Genomic DNA, 25541 nt, shown 5'->3' with positions numbered 1-25541 from the left:
GCCAGGCTGAAGACGGCTGGAATGCCAGAAACCGGTCCTCGGAAGCTTGTTTCCGGTCCAGGGAAGGCATGGCTTGGCAGTTCGGGCTGGACTGTTCCCATGAGGCACAGGGTCAGACTGATTTGCATATAGCCATGTCTGAACTGGAGTGGCAGAGTGGGCTAAAGAACGGTGATGGATCAAACCCAGATCTTTTGACTGGGTGTGAGTGTTTGATTGGTTCAGATGCTCCGTCCATCACCACCCCCTTTTGTATCGCTTTCGCCGCCATAAGTGTTGCAGGGTATGCTCAGACGTGAGTCCCTTGCTCACTTTGCCACTGGATTCAAGCAAGCCAGGCTGAAGATGGCTGGAATGCCAGAAACCGGTCCTCGGAAGCTTGTTTCCGGTCCAGGGAAGGCATGGCTTGGCAGTTCGGGATGGACTGTTCCCATGAGGCACAGGGTCAGACTGATTTGCATATAGCCATGTCTGAACTGGGGTGGCAGAGTGGGCTAAAGAACGGTGATGGATCAAACCCAGATCTTTTGACTGGGTGTGAGTGTTTGATTGGTTCAGATGCTCCGTCCATCACCACCCCCTTTTGTATCTCCACAGCATCACGCGGGGCCTCCACAGCATCACCACGCGGGGCCTCCACAGCATCACCACGCGGGGCCTCCACAGCATCACCACGCGGGGCCTCCACAGCATCACCACGCGGGGCCTCCACAGCATCACCACGCGGGGCCTCCACAGCATCACCACGCGGGGCCTCCACAGCATCACCACGCGGGGCCTCCACAGCATCACCACGCGGGGCCTCCACAGCATCACCACGCGGGGCCTCCACAGCATCACCACGCGGGGCCTCCACAGCATCACCACGCGGGGCCTCCACAGCATCACCACGCGGGGCCTCCACAGCATCACCACGCGGGGCCTCCACAGCATCACCACGCGGGGCCTCCACAGCATCACCACGCGGGGCCTCCACAGCATCACCACGCGGGGCCTCCACAGCATCACCACGCAGGGCCTCCACAGCATCACCACGCAGGGCCTCCACAGCATCACCACGCAGGGCCTCCACAGCATCACCACGCAGGGCCTCCACAGCATCACCACGCAGGGCCTCCACAGCATCACCACGCAGGGCCTCCACAGCATCACCACGCAGGGCCTCCACAGCATCACGCAGGGCCTTCACAGCATCACGCAGGGCCTCCACAGCATCACTATGCGCTACCACAGCATCACTCAGGGCCACCACAACATCACTATGCGCTACCACAGCATCACTGAACGCCACAGCATCACTCGTCGCCACCACAACATCACTCCGCGCCATCACAGCATCAATCTGTGCAACCATTCAACAACAACTGGTTCAAATATGTTCTCTCAATTATTCAAGCTTTATTACAAATGTCACAAAAAGATGTTAATATTTCACTTCTGTTCTTGGATTTTCGTCACAATAAAATACACTGAACATAATCTTCACAAAAGTTATTTACAAAAGTTTAAGCTATTGCCATTATAAATTACAATCACTTTTATTTAAGTATTAATTATTTTAAAATTTTAAGCCATTGTTATTTGTAATATCAATACATCTAAGTCACGTAAATACAAAACATGTTGCATTACAAATGCTATAGGTGTCACATTTGCGAAAGTTATAACTATTGGCATTGTAAATGACAAAGCTATTAATTTAGCTATTTTCAAAACCAACACATAAATAAAAAAATTGTCATTTACAAGACCAATAGCTCAAACTTTCCTAATGCGAGACCTATAGCACTGCAAATGCTTGTTAATCTTTTGCTGGCCGACCTCCCCGGGGAACTGGACAAGAGCACATCACATGCCCCGAAATTGGGGAAAACATCGCTGTCCAACCCGTTATATGCAGATGAAGGAGTAGTTTCTGTCCTGTAACTCCAGTTCTGTAGTAGGGGTATCTCTGTTATAGTCATAATCTAGTGAATAGTCCCGCCCATGTGCGTGGACCCCGGAGCAATCAAAAATATCTCTTACAGTGTCGAAAAATGCAGAAATGCACAGACACTTAAGAGAGAATTTAAAGACAGATAATGCAGCCTAAAAAAGGATACACTGTCCAGTACTTCAACTAGAAATTCCACCATAAAATCCACAAAAACAGCAAAGCCTGTACAGATTTCCCTTGCTTTAACAGCAAAATCCCTCAGGAATGATAAAGAGAAGGACCTGGACAGACAAGCCCCATAGGCTGCCATTATGTGGCTCAGAACAGGATACTGTGCCTTTAAGAGAACTTTCCAGAACTTCACAGTATCCCAGAATGCCCTGCAGGTCCCAGTTACTTTCAGTTCTTTTTGAAGGCGTAACACGCCACACCTGTAGCATTCCGTACATGAATATCTCTCTCCACCGGGGAGGAGGGCGGGCGCTTATGACTATAACAGAGATACCCCTACTACAGAACTGGAGTTACAGGACAGAAACTACTCCTTCTGTAGTAGGGGATCTCTGTGTATAGTCATAATCTAGTGAATAGAATGGCAAGCCCATCCCCACACCAAGCGGCGGTGGAGAACAAAGAAATTATGCCACTATTGTGCAAACAGATTCCGCAGCGAAGCCTGCCCAACCGGAGCGTCTGCCCTGGCATCAGCGTCCAGGCAGTAATGCTTAGCAAAGGTATGGACCGACTTCCAAGTGGCCGCCTTGCAGATCTCTGCAATGGGAACATTACGGAGCAACGCTGTCGTGGCAGCTTTGCCCCTGGTGGAATGAGCCTTAGGTTTGCCCCCTAAGGTCTTATTAGCTTTGTAGTAACACAATTGTATGCAGGACACAATCCACCTCGAGATGGACTGCTTAGAGGTAGCAAGACCCGTCCTGACTGATCCATAATTGATGAACAATTGGTCTGACCTACGAATATCTTTGGTTTTATCCAGATAAAATTTCAGCACCCTCCTAACATCCAGGGAATGCAAAGACCTTTCCGCTGGAGAGGAAGGATTCTGAAAGAACGTAGGTAAAGTGATAGTCTGGTTGATATGAAAATCAGAAACAACCATGGGAAGAAACTTAGGGTGAGTACGCATAACAACCTTAGCAGCATGAAATACAGTAGAAGGTTCTTGGCAACACAACGCCTGAATTTCACTCACCCTGCGGGCCGACGTAATGGCCACGAGGAACGCCGCCTTCCAGGACAGGTGCTGCAACGAAGCCTTATGAATAGGTTCAAAAGGCTCCTTCATCAACCTGGACAGCACCACATTCAAGTCCCATGAAGGCGAAGGAAGCCTGACAGGAGGGAACACTTTCTTCAAGCCTTCCAAAAAGTCCTTGATCACAGGGATCTGGAAGAAGGAAGTCTGTGAAGGGCATTTCCTGTGGGCAGTCAAAGCAGCCAGATGAACCTTAATGGAATGGACATTAAGGCCAGACTGCGCCAGATGCAGTAGATATGGAAGGATGACATCCTCCTTGCATGTCGTAGGGTCATAGTTCTTGGACTTGCACCAGATGCAAAACCTCTTCCACTTGTAAGCATAAGAAGTCCTAGTGGAAGGTCGCTTAGCCTCCTTCAGTATGTCCATACAATCCTCTGGGAGATTCAGATGGCCATATTGCACTATTTTAGGAGCCATGCCGCCAAACTCAAAGACGAGAGGTTGGGGTGCACCATCCGCCCCCCGAACTTCGTGAGAAGGTCCGGCCTGCACGGCAGCTTCATGTGAGGAAGGAGAGACCGGTGAAGCAGGTCCGTGAACCACCACTGTCTGGGCCATTCCGTGGCAATCAGTATCATCCGCGCCCTGGACTGGGACAGCTTGATGAGAACCGCCGGAATCAGGGGAATGGGTGGAAAAGCGTACAGAAAGCTGTTCGACCAGTCGATCCACAACGCGTTCCCCAGCGTCCCCGGCTGGTAGTACCTGGAGGCGAAGTCTCGGCATTTGCAGTTTTCGGCGGTGGCGAACAGATCTACGTCTGGAGTTCCCCACCTTGCGAAGACTTCTCCTAGTACTTCGTCGTTTATGACCCATTCGTGGTTTTCCTGAATCAGCCTGCTCAGTTCGTCTGCCTGAACATTCTGCACACCTGGCAGATGGGTGGCCGTTATCGACAGTCCTCGGGCAAGAAGCCAGTGCCAGATCGCCTGCGCCTCCTGTGACAGAGTGCGGGATCTCGAGCCCCCCTGCTTGTTGAGGTAATACATCGTTGTCGTGTTGTCCGTCTGTACAAGCAGAGAGTTGGTCTGAAAGGACGGATGAAAGGCCTTCAGCACCAAGTGAACAGCTCTGAGTTCCAGGAAATTGATGTGGTACGTGGACTCCGTCGGGGACCACGTCCCTTGAATCTGTAGGTCTTCGGAGTGCGCTCCCCAGCCCTGGAGAGAAGCATCCGTCACGATAGTCTGAGTGGGAATGTCCTTGTGGAAGGGAACCCCTTTGAGGAGATTCTCCACTGAACACCACCACTTCAGAGACTGAAGAGCACGTAGAGACAGTCGTATCTTGTCGTCCCAAGATCCTCTTCGCTGGTCCCACTGATCCTCCACGCACTCCTGCAGCGGTCTCATGTGCAGCCGCGCATGTGGCGTCAGGAAGATACAAGAGGCCATCGAGCCCAGTAGAGAAGACACCGTCCTCACAGTAGTAGATGGAGTCGTCAAAAGAGCCTGTGCCTTCCGAAGGAGTGATAACCGTCGCTCCTCCGAAGGAGACACGCTTGCCGACAGCGTATTGATGGAGGCTCCCAAGTACTGAATGCACTGGACCGGAGTCGGGACCGACTTGGGCATGTTGATGTGCAACCCCAGCTTGTTCAGCAGAACGCACGTCATCTGGAAGTGTGCTTGAGCTTCCAAGAAGGAGGAGGCCTTGATCAACCAATCGTCCAGGTACGGGTAGACAAACACCTTGTTCTTCCTCAGGTGTGCCGCTACCACTGCCATGCACTTCGAGAACGTTCTGGGCGCAGACTTCAGCCCGAACGGAAGTACCGTGTACTGATAGTGATTGGTGCCGACTTGAAATCGCAGGAACTTCCTGTGTTTGCATGCAATGGGCACATGGAAGTACGCATCCTGTAGGTCTATGGCACATAGCCAATCTCCCTGTTGCAACTGAGGATAGATTTGATGCAACGACAGCATGCGAAACTTCTCTCTGCGAATCCACTTGTTTGCCTGTCGCAAGTCCAGAATGGGCCTGAACTCGTTCTTGTCCTTCTTGCGGACCAGAAAGAACCGGGAGTACAGACCTCTTCCTCTTTGAGACAGAGGTACGTCTTCTATCGCCCTTTTCCTTAACAGGATATCGGCCTCCGCCTGGAGCTCGCGCAGCTGATACTGCGAGCTGACCGGATGGAGGAGGGCTGGTGAACCGAAGACTGTATCCATTGCAAACAATATTCAGCACCCACTTGTCCTGAGTAATTTTTCTCCACTCTGCCAGAAAAAATTGAACGCTTCCCCCCACCGGAGCGGGTAACGGACGAAGGGGAAGTAACCGCTCAGGGTCGAGACCCGGCCGGGCCCTTGTTCGCGGTAGAGGACTGCTGTCCCCCTCTACCCCTCTGGCGTTTCTGGAAGGGTCTCCGGAACTGCTGCTGTTGTTGCTGCTGCTGTTGTCCCGAAGACTGTCCTCTTCCTTTCCCCTGCGAGCCGAACCGCCGATGGAACTGGCGGTAAGGTTTCTTGTCTTTGGGCTTCTCCAAGCCCACAGCCGTCAGGGTTTCCGCCTCGGCCTTCATCCGGGCCATTTCGTCGTCTGCGTGTTTCCCGAATAGCGTCTCACCGGAAAACGGCAGATTGGCCACTCGCTGTTGCGCCTCAGGCTTGAGTGACGTAAGTCTGAGCCACGCATGGCGGCGTTGGTTGATACCGTGGCAGTAGCCATAGGCGGCCAACAGGGAGATATCCGCTGCGCGCTTATGGCCTGGTTCGAGACCAGCATCCCTTCCTTGACGATTTCCATGAAGTCCTCCTTCCTGTCACGCGGGACAAGGTCCGCAAACTGTTCCATGGAATCCCACAGCGCACGGTCGTACCTTCCTAGCAACGCCGAGTCGCTGGAAGCCTTCATAGTAGTGGAAGAAGTCCCACACGCCTTCCTTCCAGCCGAATCAATCCAGCGGCTCTCCTTATCCGGAGGCACGGTGGATGACTGGGAGGTAGAATGTAATTTCCTGGCCGCCGTCACTATCACTGAGTCTGGCACTGGGTCCATCCGTAGGAAGGCCGGGTCCGAGTCAGGCGCCCTGTACTTCTTCAGAAGTCTGGATGGAGCTGCCTTCACCACCGCTGGCGTAAGAAAAAGCTCTTCCGCAGGTTCGACCAGTCCTGGCACCAACGGCAGTAGAGGGCGAGACAGGTGCTTCTTGTGCAAAGTCTCGAATATCACGGACATCGTAGGTGTAGGAGCCGTCACCGTGATACCCAACTTCGCAGCCCCCCTCAGGAGAACCTCCTGGAATGTACCGATGTCGTCGATCGGAGACACCCTAGTCTCCGGGGAATCCGACAAAGTAGGCGAATAGGAACGGGTCCTAGAGGTAGTACGGGACCTGGACCTGTGCCTCCTATGGCGATGTCTAGATCTCGTGGAGGACCTGTGCCTACTCCTCGATCTGTCTCTCCGCCTGGATCTTCTAGGCCTGGGACGTTCCGCCGGTTTCCCCGGGGCGGACGTCTTGGGCTTGGGTGGTTCCTTAGACTTAGGAGTCTTCTTAGGAGGAGTCGGAAGCCTGGGCAACGAGACCGACCTCGGTGGAACCGGAGGCGGCTTGTCTGGCACAGGGGTCCTAGGTCCTGTTGGAAGTGGCGGCAGAGGAGGCAACGGAGGAGGGGTTGGAGCCCTTGGAGGAAGACCTCTTGGCAACGGAGGAGGAGGCGGAACAGTCTTCTTCGGAGTATACACCTCCGAGTACACCGATCCTGGCGACCCGCCATCCTTTCCGGACTGAGGGGAGCCCCCCACTGTCCTAGGCCTGCCTGCACGACTCCTGGACGTCGAAGAATGGTGTTCAGGCGTTGAACGTAGATCCCTCGACGTCGAGCGCCCCTTCGGCGTCGACAGTCTTCCATGCGTCGGCGTCGAACGGCTTCTATGCCTCGACGACGATCCCGACCATCTCGACGACGATCCTTTATGTCTCGACGGCGATCTTTTGCGCCTCGACGGCGACCTCGACCGCCTCGACGGCGACCTCTTGGACTGCCTCGACGGCGACCTCGTCCGCCTCGACGGCGACCTCGACCGCCTCGACGTCGACTTCTTCCTCGACGGAGATCTCTTCCGCTTCGACGGAGGCCTCGACGCCGAGGAGCCCCTCGACGACGACGACGTCCTGTTCGTCGACGGTGATCGGCGGTGTCGCCTCGACGGCGAGCGCCGACGCAGGGCCCATCAACGCCGATCACTCGACGTCGACGCCGAAGACGACGATGATGATGAAACCGTCACTGGGTTCGACGGCGGCCTGTGCAAGTCCCTCGACGTCGACGGGCGACGTTTTCTCGACCCAGAGCCCTGGGGAGACTGGGAACCGGCCGTGGACCTCCCTCTCGACGCCGTGGTCAGTGCTACCGACCCAGACGGAGACTGGGGATGTTTGCTGGACTTCCTGCCCCTGGGGAGCCCCCAAGAGGCCTCAGCATGGGCAGATGAAGCCCCTCCAGACCCACCTTGCGCCTTCAGCCTTCTTTCCTCGAGGCCCTGAAGTCTGATCTTCATTCTGTCTTTCAGGGTCCTGCCAGAGAAGCCTTTACAGATCTCACACTCCTCTGGAACATGGGAAGAGGGCAGGCAGAGGATACACACCTCATGAGGGTCTGACTTAGCCATCTTCCTGGAGCACTCCGGGCATTTGTCAAATAATGAAGGCATATTTGACATAAAAAGAGTGCAAAACACCAAGAAGAAAAGCCCAAAAGTAATTAGAAAGTACTCAAATCGATTTTACAGTGAAAAAACGCCAATAAACCCTTGAAAAGGGAGAGCTCAATGCTCCAGGGTCCTGCTTGCAGGAGCCGGAAAAAAGAACTGAAAGTAACTGGGACCTGCAGGGCATTCTGGGATACTGTGAAGTTCTGGAAAGTTCTCTTAAAGGCACAGTATCCTGTTCTGAGCCACATAATGGCAGCCTATGGGGCTTGTCTGTCCAGGTCCTTCTCTCTATCATTCCTGAGGGACTTTGCTGTTAAAGCAAGGGAAATCTGTACAGGCTTTGCTGTTTTTGTGGATTTTATGGTGGAATTTCTAGTTGAAGTACTGGACAGTGTAGCCTTTTTTAGGCTGCATTATCTGTCTTTAAATTCTCTCTTAAGTGTCTGTGCATTTTTCGACACTGTAAGAGATTATTTTTGATTGCTCCGGGGTCCACGCACATGGGCGGGACTATTCACTAGATTATGACTATACACAGAGATCCCCTACTACAGAACTGGCGCTTTTAAGGCTGACTTCTATTAGCCTGCAACATCTCCAAAATGCCACTAATAGTTTCTCTCAAAGTAATACACTAAATATAAATCCAAAGAAAACAAACATTATGACAGTAAATTATCATAAGAGGAAAAAGATCAACTGGTACTTGGACGGGCAGTGTTTAGACCAGGTAACAACCTAACCCTGGACTCTTTACTACAGGTGATTCGAGCAAAATTACAACCAACGCTAACATATGGGAGAGAATTAATGCAAGGGAGAGATTTAGCAGCCTTAGATAAAACAATCAACCAACATCCACAGAGCAATTTTCCATCTCCTAAACTATGTGTCACCTACCTAAATACGCTTAGATTTGGGCTACAAAAACAATCGGTGGAAAGGAGGGGCGCATATATAAAAAATTGGCACAAGATCAGAGGTGCCGAAGCAGGATCCCTAAACTCGCACCTTTCGAACGAGCTGTTATGCCATGGAAAATCACCCACTAGGGAGTACTTGCTTGACTCTTGAAAACGACTGGGACTGACCAACCTCTACAGATCACAAGAGCTTTAAAAAGATTGCAACAAAAGTAACAAGAATGGTTACAGACGATGAAGAAACACTGGCTAAAAGGGCTTATGGCTGGATAGTGCTTAGTGACTACAAAGTTCTTTTAAACCTCAATTTCATTTTAAAAAAAGGAGTCAAAATGAGGATAAAGGAAAAGGTCCTAAAACTCTGCTTTGGCTTTTTACCAATTCTTCCACACTGCCGCCCTGGAAAAGGAGATCAGGAGAGCAGATCTGCCACCTTTACGAAAAAGGAAACGAGGACCTTATGCACATCATCTGCATCTGCCCCAAGCTAAAGGATGTAAGACGCACCTTACTCCGACCAATACTCAAACAGAACGGTATTAGGACCTGTAGGCCGGCAGTAAAAGTGTGCTTTAATCCGTTGGAAACACAGCTAAACTGCAGACGTACAAAATTCTTTGACACAGTGGTAGAGAGATTTAAGTGCACAATGCAAGAGGACACTGAATAACAGCATAGCTATGCCGTTTTCTTACTTTCACTTAACCTGAAAGGCTCGTGTTAAACTACATCTTAAAGCATACTGGCACTTTAAATCTGATGAGTTGTAAAAGCCCTAAAATGTGCATTTTAATATGATGCATTTTATGATGATTTTAGTTTTTTTTTATCTTGCATCGCATTACGTAAACTGATTCGTTAATAAGTTTATGCAACGGTTTTTATTAATCATGCATAATAACAATAAACTAAAAAAACTCTAGGCCACGGTAGTGTTTGTCAAGTGGGGTCTGCAAAAGAAGTTAAACAGCAAGGCTTGGTCAGTACAAAGCCATCATTTAAAATAATGAAAAGAGCTAAGCGATGTTTCAAAGGGTGACCATGGGGTAACTTAACTGTCAACCCTGTGTTACAAGACAACTATTGATAAAAGTCTGGAGTCATTACCTGGACTCTCCCTCCAAGAGATACTAAGCTCTTTGCTTACCAGATTGTTTAATTCACAGTTTTCCCCTCCTCTCAGACAATGGAGCGCATCTATGTTTCTAGAATTTAGATTTGCATTGAAATATGCTTTTGTGCATGCTTTTCACCCAAAATAATCCATTATATCTGGCATATACTTAGTATCTCTATTTAATCTCTCCGAAAGTCAAGGGCTTAATTAACAAGGAGTGCCATTGCCCCTCGCCCCCAAACACACTCTCATGCAGGAGCTCCCTTGAGACACTGGCAAACAAAGACAAAACATGCCCTGCTGTTGATTACTTTCCGTTGGTGGGCAAACAATGTGGCACCTCTCCCAAGCCACAGAGCATATCACTCAAGTTCCTAGGAGAAATTCATCATGTCCTACACAAACGCATGTGTATGCCAAAAATATATGTATATTAGATAACTTTCAGCTCTTTACTAAAATGGAACCAAATAATTCACTCGAACGTAGATACGTTGTACAACACGGAGGTTTGGCATAACGAGATGGGGTAATGCGGTTTGGTTTATTTGAGAACAAACATTGTGGTAGTATTTTTTACTTGAAGCTGAAAATAGTAAAGTACAGGGTAAAATCTCAAGATGAACGTAAATCAAAGGAAAGAAATTGGACTTACCCAAAAAATATGAATGCATTTTGGAAAAAAACTGCGATTCCAGGATATACCTCTTTTGATTTATCATCTGCATAAAAAACGGGTTATAGTCAAGATTACAAAAATTGATTCAAATAAATGAACATTAAGCTATAATGCCCTCTGAAGAAGACCTTGATGGTGCTCATTAACAGGGAAGGGAAATTAACGGTGGTTAATTTTCAGTTAGTTCAGGGGAATAGGCGATTAGTATCTGTAATCTCCCACCTACGCAAGTAAACACAACACTCCCCACTAGTGTCTGCTTTATTATCCTTCACTTCAGCTTTACCAACATCAGGAAGGCTTTCAACACAAAGCAGTGATTTAGATTATTGTAATGTATTCTGACTGGTCAACCAATTTAATTATTTTCCAGATGGCGTATACATGGTGGCAATACTTCCTGGACACTTATACACTCAAGATTCATATTACAGACAAAACTACTTTGAGGAAGGTAAATTAGGTAATTATAACACCTGAAGTGAATGTCATGTAGCCATAAACCCAAATACGTAGAATTCATGTTTAATAGGCCTAAACTTAGCTTGTAACAAGTGCACAAACTTGATGAAGCTGCTGCTGACGAGGACAGCAGCAATTGTGCATGCAAGAATTTTCTGTAGTGAATTACAACACCAAAAAGGTTAATATCACTGTAGTTCAACTTCTGAAAGCAAACACTGGCTGGATGCAATTATGGCCATATGCTTACTCCATTTAAATATTCAGGTTTTATCTACCCTCAGTTTCAAAGAATGGAAAACTTTCCAACAGTGCCTAATGGGTAAGCCTTTTATGTTACGGCAACCCTCCTGAGATTTGGAGCGAGCCATGGGTCTACTGCCAGAAGCCTGCTCTCACCCTCCATCTTCTAGCCTATATCCAAACCGTAAAAAAAGCAAAACATATCTGGTGTATGTTACCACATACCACTAATAGAAAAAAATAAAGGTTTTAAACTTTGTTGGATAACAAGTATTGTCACAGCCAAAAGAGTCTCGCCTTTTGGACTAAAATAAAAAAAAGAAAGAAGAAAAAGCATGATGACACGGTGACGGGCAGCATCGTTTCCTAGGCGTGCACGTGCAGCACCGCGCATGCATAAGAAATTATGCGGGCACCATTTTTGTTTTTCCGATCCAAGATTAATCATAAAATAAATAATAATAGTGTTCACTAACTTGAAAGGCAGTGGATGGCAGCACATTGTTATCTGGCTCTCCAAAAAAAAATAAAAAAATACCACAAAGAAGCAGCATTTGGGTAGCAGCAACAGAAAGGAGGTGGGAAGGAGGCAAAAAAGCAGCACATAAGAGAGAGGAATAGGGTGTGTGGCAGAAGAACACGAGGACGAGAGCAACACAGTAGCAAGAGAGTATGGTGGGAAGAAGCACACCATAGAGAGAAAACCGCACACAAAGGAAGAGAGCAACATGGGGGTCAAGAGAGAAGCACACAAGTATTTCCTGAACACTCTATGACCACAGAATAGAGGTCGTAATCTCTGATCTCGTACCATAAAGAAGTAAATTACCAGGACTAACTAACTCCAAACACACAAAAATGGGTACGTCTACACCGCTCGAAATGCATGTAGATTAGTCTGCCCATCATGGGTCACATGCTCCTCTATTCACCATTCAGCAGAAAGCAGCACCCCATACTAGCAGTGAGAGAACCTTCATAGGGCAACCTTGTGAATATAGATATCTCTGCCCCACTTCCTGAGGACTTGGAGGTCACGACTAGTACTTACTACGCACTCCTAAACTTTGAGTGACAATATTCCAAAGTGGACTGTGGTGAGCGAGGACACTGCAGATCAAATGTTGGAGAGCAGGGTGGAAATAATGTAAAAGAAGGCAATGTATCTCTTGTACCGAGTCACTTAAGAAAAAGGTGCTTCTTGTTCCTTCTTTTGTCCTTTGCCCTCCCACCCCTCATGCTCTTTCCACCCCCACATATCACCAGCAATAACGAATTATTGATTTTAATGGCATTCTTAAAAAATGATTGTTAGAAGGTAAATGTGATAGCAAAAAATTAGAGCAAGAAAGTTTTTTTTGCGATTTGAAGGCATTTACACACTCAGGCAGGGAAGGGCATTGCGAGAATCCCACTTGTATCAGTGAATACTAATTCACTTTTACACATACACTAAGTGAAACACCGGATTTATCTCGTTTTCTAATGTCATTATTTGCTGTGAATAGAAGCTTAGTTTTTCCTTTACTTTTACCATTTGCACTTTGAAACAATGCCCCTACCTTGAACGACATATCCTCCAAAGAGGATCCACATAGAAGCAATCAGGGATCCAAAAGCCAGCATAAAGCCAACAAACAACCAAATGCGGGCACCTGAAAAGTAAAAAGAAGTTCTACTAAGTCACGGAATACAAACTATGAAACCAAAACTAAATGTTATTATTATCATAAGAAAAGTACCTTCTGTAACAATAGTTTGTCAACAAGCTCTTTATTGAATCTATATGATGTGTCTACTCATGCAAACATTTGGTCTGAAAAATAAAATGTACGTTTTTTCAAGATAGCATTCCTGAACCAGCTAATTTGTGATTGTGACTGAAACCCCCCAAATACTTTAGGATTTGACATCATCTTCAAACAGTTGTTTAAGACTGCCATGTAAGTTCAGCTCATCATTTGTTTTACTGTCCCTTCCCTTGTGCAGAAACTATCTGAGACTCATGCAAAATATCCAATGTCGACCCCCTGGTCCACGTCTCTCTATGACCATTGTATCGTTCTCATGATACTATGTAAATAACGTACTCTCATATCTCTTGCTGTTATACAAAACTGTTTAATAAATAAAGCTACAAAAGACAAAGTGGCAAAAATAGAGTAATTGTGATGCATTAATCCACTTTTAAATCATATGATATGGCTGCTCTTATACCTAGTAAATATGTTGGCTTCAAGTCAGAGCTATCATGCCTCGGCTTAGAAGTAAAGACTTGCTCGATCAGTAAACTTGCATCAGTAATTTTCAGCAAACATTTGCACAGAATACCACGTTACAGTTTAAAATATCTTTGTAAATCATTTACCTACAAAGGCAGTCTTTACTTTTATGATATATGCTATTGGTACACTAAAACGTACCTAATTTTTTAATTTTTTTATTCAAGAACTTCTAAACAGTTTGATTTTAGAGTCTCTGCAACCTGTCAAACGAATTCTTTGGCAGACCTGAGTAAACCACAACATACTTATTGCTCCATCCCAAAACCAAAAATCCTGTAAGTACAATTTGATGTGATTTACAAGAGAAGCAGGCTGTGGAGAGTAACATGCTGACCCCTTGACCATTTTGTTAATCTGAGTGGTGAATGAAGAGAGTCAAAAGTTGATCCCCTGAATTTTAGTCTTTTAGTGTAGGCAGTGGGTCGTACTGAAAAGGGAGAGAAGCGGGATCCTGGTCACCCACAACTAGCATGTCCTTTTAAGATCGGTTTAGGCAGACAGAGCTTTTTCTCATCCAGAGTTCTACAAGGTCTAGATGTTTGGTGATGATGTTGTCAACCAAATCGTTATCTAGTTGGATGTATATGTCAAGTAGATGACCATGACACTTTAAAAAAAAAAAAAATTTAAAAGGTTTTCGTTTTAACTTAATTTCTGATCTCGAGATGGTCAATTGTGGGTGTTCAGCCTGTGGGATCAAAGTCCTCTGACTCACTCATGTAGCATACATGTACTTTTAAACGGGGCCTTGTATACCACTTGCAGCCAGTGCAGCAATTACAGACCTGGGAGTCTAGGAGAATTTTTCCTGGCGCCTGTAAACCATCTTTGTGGATTGAATTTCTCTTTTAGGACTGTCAGCATTTTGGCCAAAAGTATAAGAAATTACAATAGACAAGCCTTGACCCAAATGTGGCAAGAGCAGGGTTTATCTTGTTTTAGGTATAGGTGCTGGATGCCACTTATATATTAATGGGGACTTCGGCCCACTTGATCTGTCAAATCTAAAAATTAAGATAAAGCAAAAAGGGGCAAGCTTTCCTATTATGAACCATGTGCTACATCTCTGGAAAGCCAAGTCTTAAGCATGCTTGTGATACAAATACATTTGAGTATACTGAACAATAAGTAATGCTGGAATACAAACTAGCCACAGAATAAGAAGATAGAGATATTTATCAATGTAAAAAACAGAAATATTTATTGTATTACCTGTTTGGCCTAAGCACCCTTCACTGTAGCTCTCTCCCCGGACTTGCCCATTAGAAACTGCATTAATCCTGTAAGGGAATGCAAACACACTAATATGTTACTTTTTATGACCAAATAATCTGGCATTGTTCTCACCAGCATTTGCATTAAGACTCTTGAAATGAATCTTCAAGCAGTAAGAGTATGTGGGTTGAGCACTCACTGCTAAGACTAGCATGTCATATGCAGGACACAGGTTTCAATTTAGGCAGTGTCCGTTCATCATTATTTCCTCCGATGTCATATACAATGCTGCCCTAACGCCCATTTTTCACGCATCCATGGAGAAGAACTGTGTATATGTTAATGGCCATACTATCTATTATAAAATGGCTTTGGCAGGAATTATAGAACAGGTTCCGTTTGCTGAAACAAAACATTTATAAATGTTCATCATTTTTCTTCACCGACTTATTCTCAATTTGTTCCAATGAACTAAGCGGGAATGAATAAATAACCTAACTTGGATATAAAACGTAGTTGTCATTAAGTTACCATTAAACAATAGATTGTAACGTCCAAGTGTGCTTATCTACTTAGTACAGCCTCTCTTCCTATGCCATTTCATATCTCTGAGCCATATCAATAATATCTTCATCAACTTGAATTAGCATTTATAATCTCCATCTTTGATGAATTTCAAGTTCGTATTTAAAAATGCAAATAAATATTTTGCATACTGAGCCAGATCATAAATACATAGGACAATTATGTGTTACTTGTACAGTGTGGCAGCTACACCCTACACGGATCTGACACCACTATCTGCAGATCAGACGCTAATCTGGTCAATCATCACCCATTTCACGGGGCTGCCATAGTAACTTAAAGATCACTTAAAGAACAAAGAATAAATAACAGTTCTACAACACCATTAAGGTGGAGGTCCTAGGACAGGTCTCTTGTAACTCAATGAAGCACCAAAGCAGATTGATAAAATCACGTATGGTACGATTACTCATATTTTATCTTGGAGAATACTTAACACACTATTCAAACACACAACCATTCACACACGCTCAGAACACACCTATAACTGTACGCTGCATCACACAAAAGCTAGGCTTTTCAGAGCACAGGTGAAAGTCTGAAAGACTGCATGTGCTTTGTTTACAGAGCCCTACGTGGCCTTGGAGTTTGATAAAATTAGGAAAACTGACGCTATTGCGACATTAGAAAATAAGCCTAATAGATCTATAACTGATATTTTCTGGAACAGATACCAGGAGAGTAATGGCATCATACTATATTGCATGCTCGAAGAAAACATTAGTCACACTGGTAGTATATAAAGGATAAATACTCCCGTGCCCCAACCAACCACATTATCATATCTCAAGCAGATGAGGAGTTCTGCACCACTACTTAGAAAGCTGGCCAAGTTCCTTATAAGGTCCAGGAACTCAGACATGCCCATATTTCACCACCCTCACTATTCGCACATGCCTCTATAATATGTTATCATACCATGGCAGCCCCTGCTGGAATTACTGACAACAGGTCATTTATTGACAACTCCTTCAGTTTTGAATTGGTTTAAGTATCACATTCCAAGGCACATGATTATATGATGTACATTCTTGTTGATTAGTCTTGTGTAGGATGCTAGAATGTATTTTTTTCTAATGATTTTTTGTTTTGTCATTTTTTGTTTGTAAATTGTATTGTTTAACAGTGTAAATATATGAATGTACAGTGGTCCTATCTGCTTAAAATGTTTCTATAAAAATTTGAAAAAATAGACATAAAAAATTGGTATAAATAAATCTACCTGGTCAAACTAGACAATTGGTTATTTGGCCTATTGAATTTTGTTTAAAATAATGGTGGTTTAGGCATGGTTGTGTTTTTCTCATTTAAATAGGGTCCAGCCTAACCACGTGTCCATAGGGGCCTAACTCCATAGTTTTTCAAAGGAATTACTGACAAAGGCATTCATCGTAATGCTGCTTGTGAATGGTTGTGCGAGAGTGTACTGTTGCCGTACACTATAAAGTATATTATTTAGATCTTATATAAACATTTTAGTCACCACTTTACAAGAAAATACACATTCAACCATTTTCATAATCATGAGTTTATATGTCATTTTTGATAAAGGTCTGCAGAAAATGTTGAACTTACATTAAAAATGCAACAGTTGCAATAACGCCACATGCATGATACGAGTGATTGAATCGTTCCATGTCTGGATATTTAACAGCTGCATCTATGATAATCCACCATCCTGTAAAAAACTGTTTAGATACATAATATGAAACTCCACACACTGAAAAATGCACTGCGAACACATTAATAGAGAAGTCTGCATAATGTCTTCCTAATTAAAATACATCTGGTTTTCAATTTGGATCATGGTACTAAATTTTGGGCCGACACATTTGTATAGCTGAACCATACGGCACTGATAAAGCAGAAAGGCCCACTGTTCTCAAATAATTCACAGTTTTTCTCAACTAAGAACTCAGTCCTAGGGGTAACGGACACAGTAAGTAAGAAAGTAAAGTTTATTGCACAGTTAAGTAAAACCATTACAAATCAAGGGGTCATCACACCCCCCTTGATGTACACCATCTCTGACAAGTATAGTTTATTCAACGACCTGCTCATTGCTGCGCAAAATGACCCTTAAGAGGTTGACAAAAGCATTCCAATTTTGTATTTGTTGGTTTTTTTTTTACTCAAAGTTCCAACCGTACTTAATGTGGAGAGCTTGACTTGGGCATGCGAAAGATGGTTTTGTACACTTTTGTTTGTATCACATTCAAAACTGATACTTATGTGACAAACAATCGAGATTTTTTTTAACCACTTACATGCATAAATCAAAGACTGTACCTTATTTAGTATGTAGGAAAGCTAGGTGTATTTTAAAAGAGAACTGGCGTTCCACATGGATCCTAACATATTTGTAAGCTGTTGCTACTTCCATGCTTTTGTCCTTTGCTCTCCATGGGAAGGACTTGAATTTTGTGTCTACTAGGCAAACTATTCCTGTTTTGTTCAAATTAATCTTTAATCCCTCATGTTCTTTATATTTGACCAATGCATTTATTGTCCTTTAAAGCCCAATAGGTGTCTGACTTAATAGGACTCGATCATCAGCATATTGTAGGTACCCTCATTTTTACTGTTTCGAATTTTGGGTAAAATCCCTCGCCTTATGCCAGATGTTGGTTAAGATCGGCCAGGTATAAATTGTGGAGGGTGGGGGCTAGGACACAGACCTGTTTTAATCCATGGCTTGTACGTATTTTGGCTGTTACTTTACACCTATTTCCGATCTTAATCTATGTGCATGTTTCACAATACAGGGTGATGATTTCATTAAGCAATTTTCCCGGGAGAACCTATCCTGTAAGTTTTGTACAGAGGCGTCCAAGAGGCTCTCTATCAAAGGCACCTTTGAGATCTACAAAGCAGGCAAATAAATGACTTTTTGATGTACAGCTTTTTCTGTTAATATACTTAGTACTGATGAGTTTGTGATTGTCCCCAAACCTGCTCTGAAACTTGTTTGATTTTTTGGAATTAGCTTCTTCTCATCAGCCCAAGCTTGGAGATCTTCATTTTGAAATGAGGTTTCAACATCGGTCAGTGCGATTAACCTATGGTTCAAAGGTGAAAATTGGCAGCCATTTTTAGGTCTCGCCTGTCAATGCGCTTGCGCATTGAGCTTGCGAGAATATAGGGGCTTAACCAGAGCTTAACCATCGGGGCGATTCCATGCAGTGCCCGTGAAAAGCGCGTGCACATCAAAGCCATCTGCCTCCCTCCCACAGGCATCCCCCAGCGTGCGCTCTGCCTCAGGCATTTCTCCTCCCCTAATTTATTCACTGCCCACGGCCGGCCGGCCGTACTTTCACTTTGACGGCCGCCAGGCCTTCTCTCACGTTTCTCCTCCCCCCTCCCAGTGTACTTTTATTTTTTTTAACTTGTTTTTCTTGTTTTGCTTGTTACTGCTAGGTGTTTTTGTCCAACATGTTAATTTATCTTCAAATATTGTCTCTCCCCCAACCAATTGGCGTGGCGAACATTTTTATCACACTTTTTCTCTTCGTAGTTATTTAGGAAATAAACATTTGCATTATTTTCGTCCTGGAACGGAGAGCGTTCCACACTCTAAGATTACCATGCACAATACGAGCAGGGCAGCTCGGAAGATGAAACACGTAGCTCACAGGCATCATTTAGAAGCTTTTGCACATTACAGCGTGTTCATTTCTTATTAATTACTGATAAATTGATTTTTTCAACAAAAATCATACCCAGCCTTCCCTTCCCTTAGAAGTACGGGAGATGCGTGGTTCTCTGAATGTACAACACGCCCCAAGTCGCTTCACTTTCTGAATGGATCTTTTACTGCAGGCTTGCTGCAGCGCGGGCTGAGCGTCCCCGCTCTTTCATCGGTAGCTGTATTTAATCACTTCGGAACCCGGGTGGAGGGACGTTCGAACACACTTTCGCCCCTCCCTCCCCCGCCAGCATTTCATTTCTATTCTGCGCCCGTCTGTGGCTTTATTGGACCGGGCTCTTTCATTTATGAATTCTTAAAACATTATTTCGCCATTCAAACCCCCCCCCCCACCGAGATCTTACATGGCGCTCTTCCAGAGATATTACAATGGCTTTACCGGGTAGTTCTTATTAATGCAAGGCAAGCGTTGCAGCAGCATTGCACCAAAAACAGTCATCTATGTCTACTACGTAACCCTACTCGTCATCCGAACGTCACGCTGCACTGCAGTATGAGTCCATGACTTCCTGCCGTGTCTCTTTGGTATTTTCAAGGGAAAAGGTATTTTAATAATAAAACGTTACAAATGTTAAATTATTTGGTGCGGTATGAGTAGAGCTACACAATCCCTGTTCACGTTTTTCACTTCAAAGCGCGCCCCATGGTAGGCGGTTCTGGTCTTGATTCTGCCCCACCCATTGACCTCCAATAAAAGCTCCTTAATAACTACCGCACGCCCTGATATCTTTATCTGACACAGTCTTTTTCCTGGACGACCTCATCCCCCCAACCCAGTCCCCTCCCTCCTTTACCCTGTAATCAGACCCTTTGCTATCTCTACCTCAGCTATGTAAATTGCTGCCCCATGCGCGCTTTTGCCCCCTTATAACCCTAGTCAGCGTGTAAGTTTGCTATTTTGATTTACCAGCCTAGCCCCGAAGGCTCGTCCCCTCCACTGAGACCCTGCCCACTGTTACCTGCTTCTTCCACCCCTACATGCTCCCAATCCTCCCCCCCCCCCGCCAGCATTCCTATACCGCCATTTAACCTCCCGCCGTCCGGGACACAATCCCCTTACAGGCGCCCCCACTTGCTCCCGAGCATTGCGACACTCCCTCACTCATCCAAAATGGAGCCCCACACCCCTCCGCCCCGTGAAACCGCACACCCTCTGCCCGGCTAACCCAGGTCACTCCATCCATGCCACCCCTGAAGGTGACAATCTGCTCGGCAATACCTGCACCCATCACCCTCAGCCCTCCCCGCATCCTCCCTTGCAATACCCCCTTCACCCCTCCCAGACAGCGCCTGCATGTCTCCCGAGTGACCGCAGACACTGTACCCAACCGGCCTCTGAAGGATAAAGGCATTGGCATGATGACTACCCCCTCCCCCCCCCCCCGCCGCAACGGTCCTCTCTGTCTACGGCATCGCCTCCCCATCCGTCCTGCCGCCAGACCCCTCGCTATCCCCTCCCCAGCTGTCCAACTTACTGCCCCTCCCCCCACTGCACACCCAGGTGCGCCTCCGTCCCAATCCCCAATCTGTCTCCTCCATCTTAACCACGAACCTCCAGGGGCCAAAGCAGCAGAAATGCAGAGCTCCCCCTAACTCAGCAATGAAAACTCCTCGCTGCCTCCTCCCCAGGCTTCCTAAACACTGTGTCCCCCCCTTGCATGCTTCCACAGGAGCCCCAGGACGATAAACCATGCCTAGACCCAAACCCAACCCCACCCCCTCCAAAGACGGCAGCTCCGAACCTAAGCCTCACATCCCCCCCCAACCCAACCATCCACCCACTGTCCTGTTACGCCACACTCTATGCTCCCGAGCCCCATCTCAGCAGCTGCAACACCGTCCTCCTGTCCGTCTGTACTTTTTTCAAGCCCACAAAAAGATGTTAATATTTCACTTCTGTTCTTGGATTTTCCTCTCAATAAAATACACTGAACATAATCTTCACAAAAGTTAATTACAAAAATGTACGCCAGTGCCATTATAAATTACAATAACTTTTTTTAAAGTATTAATTATAAAAAAAATTAAAAGCCATTTGTATGTGTAATAACAATACATCTAAGTCATGTAAATACAACACATATTGCATTACAAATGCTATAGGTGTCACATTTGCAAAAGTTAAAACTATTGGCATTGTAAATGACAAAGCTATTAATGTCGATATTTTCTAAACCAACACATAAATAAAAAATGTGTCATTTACAATACCAATAGCTCAAACTTTCCTAATGCGAGACCTATTGCATTGCAAATGCTTGTTGCATATGGGATGAAGGATGCTCCCTTTCCATGATGTGGAGATCTTATTTGTACTGTAAATCAGACGTAACAATTTTGTTAAATATTTGGACCAGAATTCTAGGTCATATTTAAAGAGAGCATTTGAAAGGACATTTGGGCATGGTGCCCCATCTGCTTTCAGCTTCATCAGTATTTTTTCTAAACGTTTGTTATCAATTAGGTGTGCATCATTATTTTTAAATGGTGTCGTCTGTGCATTTGCGATGTCAACGACCTTTGTATAGTTTACTGTTCCTTATTTGTACCCCTGAGGACTGGTCTCTACTCCTTTTTCTGCATCTGTATGTTTTTCTTCTCCCGCTGTGGTAATGCCAGTCTACGCCCCGGCTGAGCCTGTTTATCAGCCCACAGAATTCTCTGCTGTTTTTGGACTTGCTAGACTGCAAGAACTTATTCCATGTATCTTCTTGCTTTGCCTTTTTTGCTTTCCAACATTCTTTTTTGTATAAGGCTCTCTTCTGACGAAGTTCACATTTATCACTTTCATGTCCCTGCTTAGCCTGTGCGGTAATTGTTCTTACTTCCTTAGCCATTTGCTTTTTCAAGTCTCACAGCTCCTTTGTATACCAGCTCTCCCCTCCACATCCACCCATTGTAGGGTCTCCTGCCTTTTTGGGATGAACCTCTTGTTTAATTGGAAATGTAACGGGTAGCTTTCTGTTCAGTTTAGTCAGTTGTGAAGCTCTGCATCTGCACCCAGCCCCTCTACATTTTATACTGGAGTGTGTTGCCATTATGTGCTCTCGATTCTCACTATGCCATTTTAGCTGTTTTCTATTTTAACCTTCAGGCAACGATGCTAATCCTTTTGTTTTGGTCAGTTTTCGAAGCGTTAGCTTGATTTTTAATGTTTGCGGAAAGTGGACGTTTTAAGGCCAGGGACTGAATTGAAAATATTTGACCAATGATGAATGCATAGCCTTTGATTGAGCACGTCCTGCCACTTGTGGAGAAGTGTGGCTCAATGGTTAGAGCGGCAGACCCTGATGCAGAGGTCTGGCCCGGGACCAGGGTTCAATTCCCGCCTCGGCGGGTCTTGGGCTCAATTTCCTCGGACCTGATAATTCTCGCCTCGGTGCCTAATTTAATCATGGGTCCCACGCTGCAACTCTGGGCAATAGCTTACTTAATCTCCACAACGGCCCCAACAGCGCTAGGATGCCTGGCTTTCACCCTGGGGGTGCCCAGGAGTGGGTAATTCACAGGGAGAGGCCAGGAAGGGTTCCTCAGTGGTATGCTTACAACGCCTTGATGCCACATCTGGGGTGATACGTGCGCTATACAAGCAACACTACATTTACACTACTTGCGTAGGTGATGCAGGCTAATCCTCCTTTACCACTCCATGTAAAAATTTTAAATCTTGAGCTTCTAGCTTCTGTCGCAAATTTAAATCTGAAACTGGTCTGTCAGAATTTGTATCTTTTCTGACTGTAAATGAGGCACTGCCAGGCTTTTGCAGGAATTTGAAACTAAAGTCCCCTGTGAATATAAAAATATATTTGAGTGTAGCTTTTGCAATGATTTTATTAAACTTACCAAGGTGGTGCTCCTCTCGGCTTCCTTAGATTTACTTGGGTGGGTGTAAACATTTAGGAGGAGTAATGCTTTTCACCCTTGTATGATTATTTTCATTGTTTGCAGCCACTCTATTCCTAAATCTGTATTTTCTTGTGTTCAGCTGTATTTTGTTATAAAGTGAGCGTGGACAGACCTGCCTTACTATGACCATAACTACCTTACTGCTGGAGTATGATGTTCTGTGAACTTTATTACAGAGGTTGGGTTCAGATTTGATGTTTCTTGTAGCAAACCGATATCGAAAATCCAAAGGAAATCACTTGTATCGGTGTCATAGTGCATCTTACCGAAACCATGTACATTCCATGAGCACATGCTGATGAAGTTTTCCTTTGGAGAGACTTTCTGGTCATCAGGGGCAGCCAGAACCATTCTTGTGTTTTCTCATTTGTAGCTAGGGTTTGCCCCTTTCTTTGTTGAGCTCAGTTTATTGCTGTTACGATCGTTAGATTTTGCATGTTAGTAGATGGGCATATGGGATCCAGGACTCCTCTCAAGGTTATGGGTCTGTTGATTGAAGTTTTTTCCTGAAACTCCTTTGAATTTAAATTTGAAATGGTGGTCTTAACTGTAAGCAGTGGCCCTGGACATCGTAATGGATAGAGCCTACGTATTTCAATCCGGTAATTTGTGGAAATTCTTTAGATGACTGAACACTTCGCTAGCAATCTCTCTTTTAGCCACATCAGCCAGACTCGTTTAATGAGATAAAAAGACAGTTTATTTTTTGCGGTAAGATTTTGAAGACATATTTTCACCTTATAAATGTTTTTGATGTCCTCCTGCTAAAAAAACAAAATCAAAAGATGATGCAGACCTACTGAATGTTGTTTTCTTAAAATACAGCAGAAACAGACACATAACAAATGCCAGTCAAGAAGGTACACTGCCTCTCTCATGGCTTCAATACCTACTTTTATTCTTTTTTATTAATTCTGATTTAGGAGTTAATTGCTCAAAATAAAAAATCATGTGCATTTCAGTGAGGCCAACCAAGAGTCACATTTCCACCTAGAGAAGAGACAGGATTAAGTGTATTCCTGCTACTATCTACTCCTCTACTGGCAACTCGGCTCAACAGGTGATAGCACTGGAAAAAATTAAGAACCTATGGAAAAATGCATCTGGCCATTTTAAATTACAAACATGGTGGTCCAGACATCCACGGAAAGGTTAAAGAGGCTTTTGCCTTTCGGGTAGTGGAGAATGAGAACTAAAGTGCCCATGGCCAGCTCTCCAGAAGCCCTGCTCCTTCTTTGGTGAGGACGGAACTGGATATAGAGGCATAGGATACAACTCCAAATGGAAGCCTTTGTATTACTATCTTAGATCATCCCATGGCAAGAGTGGCTGCCTAAGACGACTGGCTCTTAAGAAAATATTGAGCCTGGAGTAACTACAGCAGTCATGAAAGGTTGGAGCTGCAGGAGGAAAATTCACAGAAATTAGCCTCAACACACTCAGGCAAGCAGCTCCTTGTGGGCACACCTTGAAACCACACCATTAAGACAGTGATAATTCTTGTAGAAAGTAAGGTAAATACTATTTGACTGCCTAAGAGTACTCAGTTACCTGACCGGCTGAGTGTGTCAGACTATACGGGGGAGCTGGTTTCCCCTATTTAAACATTGTACTTAAAGGCAAGGTTCAATGTGCATTAAGGTAGGGAAGACATGTGAAAGAAGACTCTGGAACAACCTGAATAAGAAACCTGTGAGTTTTATAACTTGAAGATGAAGTATTCATTCCAAATTTTGTTTGTGCCCTTTGTGAGTAAGCCTAAGTGCATACTGGCATTCATTAACTCTGAGAATTAGAGCTGATACGTCCTCCATTCTCATAATTTCTATATCTATCTAGTTGAACAGGTCACTACTTACATTAATATACTGATGAATAAAAGGAATTAAATCAGGGGGATTTTCTGAAACATAAATGAGAGTGCAAGTCTATTTTAAGCAGAATATGATACTAAAAAGGATGAACTGATTTTGGGAGCAACTGAAATTCATGTGGTCTCTGCATTTGTAGGAGGTTGGATGAAGAAATCTTTATACATTTTATTTCAATTTTAAATGTATGCGTTTTGTCTCTCCTCAGCAGATCCAAGGGGCAATATGTTTTTTGTGATTATCTATGTGCCAATTTTGCTAAAAACAGAAATCTAAATAGACTTTTTTGACTGACATAGCAATCTTTATGTAGCACACCCTTTTCCTTTCCTCTTCCTTGCGCACTAGCAGGTTTATGCGTGCAAAAGGGTGTAGGTGTTCTTGCACAGACATATGGATTTGTGTTAGTAAATAATTTAACTGTTATGATTCTCTGAATCAACACCTTCATTTTCATACACTTACCCAACTTTTGCGCACTATGTTGCACCTAGGTGCAGAAAAAGTTACCGAAATTGGTCCAAAGTTTATATCAAACGTCTCTGTTCAATGTTTTGATCAACATATTTTGGTAGTACTACTTTCTGGAGTCAATGCAGACATCTGGCTGGAAACTAATTTCTACAGATTTTTCTGGGTACTGATCTAATTTTAGCACCACCATTTTTA

General features: G+C 44.7%; 1 protein-coding gene across 1 annotated transcript in view; it reads right to left on the bottom strand.

The window, feature by feature from the left end:
• Window positions 1–25541, bottom strand: part of TMEM50A (transmembrane protein 50A) — a 43683-nt gene that overhangs the window by 9080 nt on the left and 9062 nt on the right. Inside the window, exons 3-6 of the mRNA XM_078681261.1 lie at window positions 16965–17077; window positions 14802–14869; window positions 12867–12959; window positions 10576–10642 (exon numbers count right to left, since the gene is read on the bottom strand). Of these exons, the coding sequence (XP_078537387.1) occupies window positions 10576–10642; window positions 12867–12959; window positions 14802–14869; window positions 16965–17077 (341 nt within the window). The remainder of the gene's footprint in view (window positions 1–10575; window positions 10643–12866; window positions 12960–14801; window positions 14870–16964; window positions 17078–25541) is intronic.

The sequence above is a fragment of the Lissotriton helveticus genome, chromosome 3_1 (genome assembly GCF_964261635.1).
Source record: "Lissotriton helveticus chromosome 3_1, aLisHel1.1, whole genome shotgun sequence".
NCBI lineage: Eukaryota > Metazoa > Chordata > Amphibia > Caudata > Salamandridae > Lissotriton > Lissotriton helveticus.
This window is presented reverse-complemented; position numbering and strand designations above follow the sequence as displayed.